The 9,597-nt window shown below is 42.0% G+C and overlaps 1 protein-coding gene and 1 non-coding gene across 2 annotated transcripts; one reads left to right on the forward strand and one right to left on the reverse strand.

Annotated features, from left to right (window-relative positions):
* Positions 1-1,124: 1,124 nt before the first annotated feature.
* On the forward strand, positions 1,125-4,409 carry LOC119365951 (5-amino-6-(5-phospho-D-ribitylamino)uracil phosphatase, chloroplastic-like). The gene is made up of 11 exons (XM_037631606.1): positions 1,125-1,285; positions 1,374-1,466; positions 2,176-2,244; positions 2,352-2,456; positions 2,729-2,783; positions 2,862-2,935; positions 3,145-3,228; positions 3,312-3,452; positions 3,570-3,635; positions 3,729-3,838; positions 3,952-4,409. The coding sequence occupies exons 1-11, from the start codon at positions 1,181-1,183 to the stop codon at positions 4,118-4,120; spliced, it is 1,071 nt and encodes a 356-aa protein (XP_037487503.1). The 5' UTR covers positions 1,125-1,180; the 3' UTR covers positions 4,121-4,409.
* Positions 4,410-8,605: 4,196 nt separating this feature from the next.
* TRNAS-UGA lies at positions 8,606-8,687 on the reverse strand. Its single transcript has one exon. It is a non-coding gene; the product is annotated as a tRNA-Ser (tRNA).
* Between the last annotated feature and the right edge of the window lie 910 nt (positions 8,688-9,597).

Genomic DNA, 9,597 nt, shown 5'->3' on the forward strand with positions numbered 1-9,597 from the left:
CGCGCCTCCATGCGGGCAGCGGTGGGTGATAGTTCCCATGCCGCCGGCCCGTGCACGCACTCCCCGATACGGAGGTGCATGCCGCGCACCGCGTGAGGCAGCGGGCACGGGAGAGGGACGCGACGGAGCAGTCCGCCCGCCGCCGCCGCCGCGAGATGCGGTGGAGCCCAATGAGGACAAGCGGCTCCTCGCATGGATCGACTGTCGGTCCCTCGCGACGGCGGAGACAGATGCTTGCTGTCTCTGACGGAAGAACGCCAAGGGGCTCCGGCTTTCTATTGAGCAGTCGGAGCATGAGGCGAAGCAGGCAACGACGGAGAAGGCTCGGGTCGCCAAGTTGAAGCGGGAGTAGGACAGGATGGTCCGTCGGATGAAGGGCTCATCATCCTCTCCGACTCCGACGACGACGACGGTGACCGCGAAAGCTGCATCTTCTTCTCGAACGGCCAAGACCCTCCACCAGCCTCGGACGTCTACAGCTACGCCGACAACCGGAAGGGCAAAGATTCGGGGAAGAAGTGGTGATCTCGCCCCTCCTCCTCATATGTTTATATCGTTTTTAGTTGTAAAAGTTTAAGAACTTATCCAATGACGAACTAAGTTGATCTTTTGGATGTTGCAAAGTTTGTTAATACTCGTTTGTAGTCGATTTTTGTTGTCCGTTATTTCATCACGTAGAATAGCTCAATGTTACACGTGTAGTATGGATATAAAATACCGGATATGAGATACGTGGATACAGAGTAATAAATATTAGTTCTGTCTATTCAGTGCCCGCGCATCCGCGTGTTTTAGGGGCTGAATTAACCCATCGCGGTCGTAGATGTTCTTAAAACGGGACAGCGGGTGCAGGTCACCTGAATTCTCAACTATTTTTCACCTACAGATCAGTAGCTATCCATCTTCACTATTTACTGCTAAATATCTCTCAGTGTACATCAAAAGAATTACGAGATAATTACGCAGACAATTCTTTTAGCTAAGTTAAATTTCATATTTTATTTTCCCAAAGAATTTGTTAAACATCGAAGCCTGAAAAATTTCTGCTTTCCAGCCAGAAAAATCAAAACCAATATAAGCGCAAAAATGAAAAAAATGCGTGACATAAAAGAAAGCCCAAAAGAAAACCCTTCCACTCCATCCCATCTCTCCCCCTCGCCTCTTTCCCCTTCCCATTTCCATGGAGTCGTGCAGCTTCCGCACCGCCACCTCTCCTTCGCCGTTCCCCTCGGCTCCGTCCTCCTCCTCGTCCGCTCGCGTGCCGTGCCCCAGTCTCCGGTTCGCCGTAAGCAGTGCCCGCCTCAAGCCTATTTCTTTCTCTTTTTGTGTGTTTTGCCGCATCCTTTTCCTGATTTCTTTTCCTTTCCGCGCAGAGAACAAGAAATGGGAGGCAGATGCGGATGCGGAGGATGGCGTCGGGTTTTGATGCCTTCCCACCCCTCCCAGGCAAAGTCTTCGTCGAGGAGGTGAGATTTCTTGGTTTATTAAAATAATAATAATCCTTTTCTGGATTAATAAAGCAGCTTTCTTGATTAGTATATTTGTTGATTTTCGAGAACCCTGACTTCCCCTAGCTGCAAATGTGCAATTAGATGCTGTTGGGTTGGATTAGCTCCGTGCGGGCTCTGGATTAGCCTATCAAGGACTTATTTCCTTGAACAAATAGTACCATGTACACGGTTACAGGGTTACTTTAGCTTCCTTGCCTTACTTGTGGTAGGCTAGAGTTGGGCTATCTAGATTCTCCGATTTGTCCCTCTCTTCCATTTTAGTGTGTTAGTCAAATGAGGTTCATGTAATTAGGTCAAGTAAAGTGGATCTATGTTAGTTGATGGTTCTGCAGTGAATTATTTCTACCACTAGTTACGTTCTGTCCATATAGCCTATAGGTTGATGCTGGATCAGTCAGTGAGATGCTTCTTTGATTAATTGATGGTTTCATCTTTTAGCTGCTCAGTGGAGAAGATAACTGTTTACTAGTCTTTTTTTAATCAAGTTCCTTGCGAATTCTTTCTCTGGATCACCATCATTATTGGGGTCGTAGTTACACAACTGAACCCTTCTCTAGCTAGTTTTAACACCGGTTCACTAAATACAGTTTCTGCAGCATTAGCGATTCTTCTTTTAAACCTTATCTCTTACTGATTAAAAAGATTTTGCATTTATTTCTGTTAGACAATTGGAGCTGAATATGGGGAAGGATTTGAGACTTTCAGGATGGACGGACCACTCAATATCGATGTGGTAAGCATATATCATGATAGGCCACTTGCAATTATGCCATTATGTGCTTTTAGCAGCCTACCATTTCTCTGTTATGTTTAGTGGATGAGCTTTCTTCTACCTTTCAGGATTATCTAAACGAAAAATTGCAAGAATGCTTCCTTCAAAGGATAAGGCATGCTATGAAGCCGGATGAAGCATTTGGTCTAATTTTCTCATGGAACAATGTTATTGTGAGTTTTTTTTCTTGTGTTAGTGACATCGTGTTTGAAATGGCATTTTGGAAAATACTTGCTCGTCTATAGTTACTAATTGCAGCAATAGTCCAAGAAAACTATACTTGTACATGATTCAACATTTACCTGGTTCAGTTGAATTTTTACAGGATTCTTAGTTAAGTAGTTTCATTTGTAGGTGAATCCTCGTATTGTGCATATAGGTTGCCGCTATGTCATTACTGCCTCACTATTGACTGACATCTGATGCTCTTTTCGTTTCTCTTAAGGCTGACACAGACTCACTAAAGTTGGATGCTTGGAGACAGCTTGCTTTGGAGGAAGGTATTATTTTTGTAAACATAGTTGCATATTGCTATACGACCTGGGTAAACACATACTAATGTAATTTATCTTGCGCAGGGAAGGACATCCCTACTGCTGCTCATATCCAAAAGAGTATTCTTCATGGTGCTGCTGACCATGTCCTTAGAAAGGTATGTGGGTGTTTTGGTGGATCTTTTGAACTTTCATACCAAGCCTACATTATCATATGGCAATTCAAGTTACAGAAATATTTTAGCAGCAAAAAAGATGTGAGAAAATTTATATGTTCCCTTTTAGCCCCCTCTTGTTTGTCGCTCCAATGCCTTCGCTTGAATAGGGTACTGATACATAAAGCATCAATTCTACTTATGCTTACCAGGTTTTGTATTGGGCAAAAGAGGATGATCAAATGGAAAGATTGAAGGCACGCCTTATCGAGCTTTACTATGAAAGCCTCTTCAGAGTAAATTTCCTCCTTTTTGCATCAAGTAGGGTTTTGTTTTACTCTATGATTGCCCCTGACTGTCTGATATCCATGTAATTCAGCTTGATACCCCAGTAGAAGGATTGAGAGAATGGTTGGATGCAGTTCGGACAGCAGGTATACCCTGTGCTGTGGCATCGTCCCTGGATAGGAGATGCATGGTTGAAGCTTTGGATAGGATGTCGTTAAGCAAATACTTCAAGGTTTTTCTGTCACCCTTTTTAGTTCCCCAATCTTTACTGCTCTGAAGAACATACTCCGTAGCTTAGGCAGATGGTGATTATTACAACTTTATTTTACTTTTTCCTTGTCAACTACAGGCGATTGTGACCGATGAGGATGACATGGAGTCAATAGCACATAGGTTTCTCTCAGCTGCTGTTAAGGCATGCATTTTCCCGACTACTAGTTGATTGGTGTTGCTGAACTGTGCGAAGAACATACCTCTCACATATTTGCTGATCTTCTCTTCTTGGCAGTTGGATCGGAAGCCCTCGAAATGCATAGTGTTTGAGGATGACCCAAGAGGCGTTACAGCTGCTCACAACTGCACTATGATGGCAGTTTCCCTGATTGGTGCTCATCCGGCGTATGTAGCACTGTTTTCCTTGGAGCAATCTTGTTGTTCCACTCAGTCACATATGTTCTGTTAGGAAAGTCAATAGATGCTTCTTGTGTGTAACTGTTTGTGGTGACATACAGGTACGAGCTGGAACAAGCGGACCTTGCTGTCGCGAGATACAGCGAGCTCTCGGTGATCAACCTCAGAAGGATGTTTGCACACAAGGGGCTAAGCTTCATGGACATGCAGAAGCAGATAATTGAGAGGTCACCGCCCAAGAGAAAGCTGACAGTAGACACCATCTTCTGATTAACTATTTTGCTCCGGTTCCCCATCTTCTGTTCTTGAACCGCTAGCCTGCCTGTGGCTTGCGCACTGTATATAGTGTTGCATTGCATGTGAGTTAGATAAGATAGTGGCGTAGTGCTAATCTTAGCTGATCCCGTCGTGTTGCACTCGTTCAGAGATCTCTGAATGTAGTAGCTGTATTCAAAATTACAGGGAGAAAATTGCCGCCGTTGCTGCTGCAAGCTAATGGCGGTATCGAATTTATTCATTATTTTTAAGTTACATGGAGATGACTATTGCACATTGCTAAGTCTTTTTCTGGATGAGCTGCATTCTCTTGAGGACGCTTTGGCTGATGGCACGTTCTTCTTTTAACTTAATACCTGCACCAGTGTACTACTCCCTCCGTTCCTAAATATTTGTCTTTTTAGGGATTTCAAATGAACTACCACATACGGATGTATATAGACATATTTTAAAGTATAGATTCATTCATTTTGCTCCATATGTAGTCACTTGTTGAAATATCTAGAAAGACAAATATTTAGGAACGGAGGGAGTATTTCCTACACCGACGGACTGGCGTAGAGCACAAACGTACAGAAAATGTGAAAATAATATACAGGTTGTGGGTTTCGTTAGTACGAAACCAATGCCATCATGAAAATTGTGAAAACTATGTTTTTTTGTGGATTTCATCATGAAAATGACCTCAGATTAGACGGCTTGGACACCTGAACTTTGACTCTGCATGCGAGAAAGCAGAGCAATTTCTGTTTAGGATTGCTTTTCTTTCGTGGCTTTCAAGAACAGTGATGAATTTCAATGTATTTTTTTGCTTCCATCAGCTCCCCTATGTATGAAAACTCTCTGTCAAACAGGCAGTTGAACGACCTCCTTTTCATTTCGGACGAATAAATGCAAAATCTTAGGTTGCTTGTTTTTCCCATCCTTTGTTAGCAACAGTCTGTGCCATGTACCTTTTTTTTCACGATGCAAGCCGGAGCAATGTACAAGCTCATTTCATAACAAATACTACATCCAAAGATTGAACAAGGGAGGTCAACAAATAAAACAAATTTAACCAACCCACAATCCATACTCTTTTTTTTGAACTTATGGCACACTTTATTCAATCAAATGAAATATCTGTTACATCACTAACAAGTTCAGCTAGGATAATCTGCGGAGGATCACCCTCCCAAGAAATTACAGAATTAGAATCATAGGAACTCCTAGCGAGCTTAACCCACAATCCATACTTAATACCATCATTTGTGAAGAGCTCGCCTAGCGTAATGCGGTTAACAGGCAACTATAACAGAAATATACCTGCGGGACAGCACATTCAGCATGGATTGGATCCAAAAGAACTGAACATCAACAATCACAATTGCTCGACTGAACAAGACATGGTGACCTGCAAACATTCCTCTGAGGCAAGAGCCTTCTAACACAACAAAGAGGACCTCCTTTTCTCCTATTGAAACAATTGCCATGTGGAATGTTTGCAGTATTAGCAACCTTAACACGCTTGTGTCTATAGACTAGAGGGCTGGCTTTACGTACTCTAATTCATGGACCAATTCATAGACCGTGACACTGAAAGAGATTAGGGTGGGTTGTGTTACGCCCGCCACTTACAACAAATAGCTCCTGTGAATAAGACTTCTTGGCAGTGAATCAATTTACTAATGCTGCTTGTCTTGTTCTCATGCCTTTGTGACCACTGCAAGTAAAGCACAGAGTGCCATGAAGCATGGATGAAATTAGCCAATAAGGAAGTACTCTCGCCGTTCCATACAAAGTTGTACTAAATCAGCGACACTTAATATGGAACGGAGGGAGTATTTTTTATCAATTATCATTAAACAGGTCCAGAGTGTGCTGAGACTTGTCATTTCAGTGGCATCAAGTTCAGCGGATTCAACAAAATGATCGTCACTACTGCATAGATAATGGGAGGGAGATACTATCAGAAAATTTATTTGATAATGCAAAGTTGCAAGAAGAAACAACAAAAATAAAACTTTAGTAAGGCATAATCATGGAATTTTGGTAACAAAATATGAAGTCGAAAAATCTTGACTGGAGCAGCAACCTTTCGTTAGATGAATACCCCATGAGAAATACAGTGCTTCCCATGTAACTACTTGCCACTCAAATGGAACAGAACCAACACGACATGAAAATCAGTAGAACCTCAGAAGAACAGATGCTAGTGCACCCTATCATTTTTTTGACGTTGTGAGGATAAGGTTCACTAATCACTATAGAAACAATTCTACCCAAGAATACTACATATTGCTTGATTAGAATACTACATAGTGCTTGATTAGAATGTAGTTCAGCGGCCCACATGACTTGCTGACTCGAAGAAAATAAGTTGTTCACAGGGACCAGTATCACCTATAAAGTTGGCTCATCAGAAATTAACTCTGTGTTGAGTGAATAAATTATAGCCTGGGTGCATCCATATCAGGTTACATCGATCTATTAACGGACGTATCATTAATATATCTTACAGATCATTCATAATACAGTGAGGATTACAATTGTTGGCTCTTACCTGAACATTGAATTAGAGCCAGCATTCCACCATTCTTCTTGAACACTATAACCTTCTGACAATACCAAGAGAATGGAACACCTGAAACTATCTCATAGTGTGATTATACGACAATTTTACATACAAACATTTTTATAAGATAAAATAATCTAGAGTAAAACAGCAGAAACACAGTCTTGCAATATAACATCTATTCCCACAACATACTGCATTTCTGAATTTGATGCTAAATGTACATTGCTCTTGGTCTCCTTAATCCTCCCCATCTAGGCCTTCTGTGAGATCAAACCTTCCATGGTTCAAGCAACAACACAAAAATGGCATGCAAACAACAGAGCTGTAGCAGTAACTACAAAGCATACCTATGCAATTACCTCAAGTACAGCTGGACTGACAGGAATTTAGAGGTCTGTGTAATCCTTGCTCAATCATAACAGTGTAATCAGAGGGCAACATGAGCACAACGTCTTAATGCATAAAAATTAACAAGCAATGTAAGAAAGCAGACTGTTGTGCAGATAAAGTTGTAGCACCTGATCATCATTGTAGCTCCAGAATAAATGTGCTATTCTATCACCAATTTACTAAAGCTCAAAGAAGAAAGTGGAAAGAATAGCCGTAGCCAACTGTAATACATTGATTGGATGCCTCTAGACTGCAGGTATAAATTAAATATAGAAATAGTGACATGAGAAACAAACTTCCGAAGCATAACGATATCATCAAAATGAATTAATAATCGATATAATCAGTGCAAGTTCAGAACTGAGTTCACTCATCTTTCAACAAAAATCATGTGAGACAGTGAGTCTGAATTTAATGGAAACACAAACATGGTATGGCCGCCAAACAAAATACATAACCTGGAATCTAATGTCAGTTACAGAGAACCCATATATTGGTACTGCTGTTGGATCTAATTACAAAAGCCAACAACAGTCATATGAATTCATTAGCAAGAGATGGTGTTTCAGATGCCATGCCACTTAAAAGGCAAAAAATGAATGGCACATAGATGATCAGGTACAGTGCAGGCGAGGGCAGTGCTTGCCCTGGAGGAACATCAATGCCAATAAGCATATTCAATATTCATACAACAAAAAAAATAAGAGAGTCACAGTCCATTTGAAATTTTTATTAGTGGAATATAAAATAATCAGCACTCACGGCTAAATTTAGGCCTATATGAGTAGTGAAAAGAGAGTGTACCCGTTATGTTGCAAAGAGGGACTGATACTTCCAGGCTTCCAGCCAAGAACTTGTCCATCTCTTATGTTACGCTGTCTTCAGCTCATCCGTGATCCATCAGCTATTCTGAAAGCAAAACAAATAAAACAAGTTAGATGCCTATGATAGTATGCATAGTTGCACACTGGCTAGAGAGTGTAACAAATCATAGACCATAAATCAGAAAACGGTAAATTAGGAACTCGTGGTGCTCCTGCGGTTGACCAAGTGGCCAGCCTAGTGAAGCATCAACGATGAAGCCATGAAGGAAGGGGGCGGAGCCGTGGGAAGAAGAGCAAAAGCATCTTGTAAACAAGGGCGATGTTTGGCAGGGGGAATCGGCGACGGCTCCCGCTGTCCATAAGTACGTCCGTCCAGTTGTGTTGCCTGAAGAAGGCCCAGCGGAGCAGTTTTACCGTTGGGAGGGAGGGATGGAGGCGGGCAGACGGCGGAGGGCAGGAGCTGGCGGCGCGAGGGGAGCGAGACGACACGTACCTGAAGAACGATGCAGGAGTGGTAATTTCACTGACGAGCGAAAATTAGAAGGAAAAAAACGTCGACAGCAGTTTTACCGTTGGGAGGGAGGGATGGAGGCGGGCAGACGGCGGAGGGCAGGAGCTGGCGGCGCGAGGGGAGCGAGACGACACGTACCTGAAGAACGATGCAGGAGTGGTAATTTCACTGACGAGCGAAAATTAGAAGGAAAAAAACGTCAACAGCAGGGATCGAACCTGCGCGGGCGTAGCCCAACAGATTTCAAGTCTGTCTCCTTAACCACTCGGACATATCGACCTTGTTGTGCACAAAGCGAATCCTTGGTATTAGTATGGGAAGCTAACTTCCTTTTAATAAAAAAATTCACTCCACTATGCCTAGTGTCACTCTGCGATCGGTGGATCATCGCTCTGCACTAAATTGGATAGCAACATAAGAGTGGAGTTGCATTTTCTGTCTCCTCCATCAGGCATGTGAACTGGTTGAAAATCATGGCACACTTGACTCGTTTGTGTCTGACTAACACGGGTTAAATGACTGGTGTCCTCTCTGGGTTTTTCTTGTATGCCCGTGGCCTAAGCTTAGCAATTGCAAAACGGTCTATCATTTGTATTTTTATTGTACCACCTAAGATAGATCCTCAACACCACATGGTGCTTATGGTCGTATATATATTACACATAATTATTTTGCTGTCCCGCGGTAATGCAGTAGGACAAACTCCTCACATTGCCCAACAATTGTACTCACTTTGCTCAAAAATAATTGATGTATAATACTTCTTCTATAAAGAAATATAAGACTTTTTAGTTGTATTTCTTTACAGAGGGAGTAGATTTTTGCGGATCTTTCTATGGACTTGGTTATTTTTTTTAAGTTTGACTAACAAAATCCATAGAGCTTCAGTTCTTTGGAATGAGGGAGTGGTTTTTTTAGTTGTTTGAATTGCTTACTGCATGTAATATTGGGAATGAGGGAGTAGTTATTACAAGAGGTTTTGAATTGGATCTTAAAAACAATTCAATCCACGCTGATAAAAAAAACCCAGTGGAATCCTGAAAAATTGAAATTTTGGAACCACATAAAAGAGTTGCTTTCCTCCCAGGAGTCGAACTTAGGACAAAATAACACTCATCACCCCTTCATTATCAATGGAACAAAGCCCAGCCCGACTGATTTGAAAATAACTGTGTAGCCTTGTTCTCGA

The sequence above is a fragment of the Triticum dicoccoides genome, chromosome 1A, assembly GCF_002162155.2.
Source record: "Triticum dicoccoides isolate Atlit2015 ecotype Zavitan chromosome 1A, WEW_v2.0, whole genome shotgun sequence".
NCBI classification, from domain to species: Eukaryota; Viridiplantae; Streptophyta; class Magnoliopsida; order Poales; family Poaceae; genus Triticum; species Triticum dicoccoides.

Coding starts and splice junctions, on each gene's coding strand:
- LOC119365951 (XM_037631606.1), top strand. CDS start 1,181: ATGGAGTCGTGCAGCTTCCGCACCGCCACCTCTCCTTCGCCGTTCCCC. Junction 2,457..2,728: donor TCTCATGGAACAATGTTATT/GTGAGTTTTTTT, acceptor GTTTCTCTTAAG/GCTGACACAGACTCACTAAA. Junction 3,229..3,311: donor ACTATGAAAGCCTCTTCAGA/GTAAATTTCCTC, acceptor CATGTAATTCAG/CTTGATACCCCAGTAGAAGG.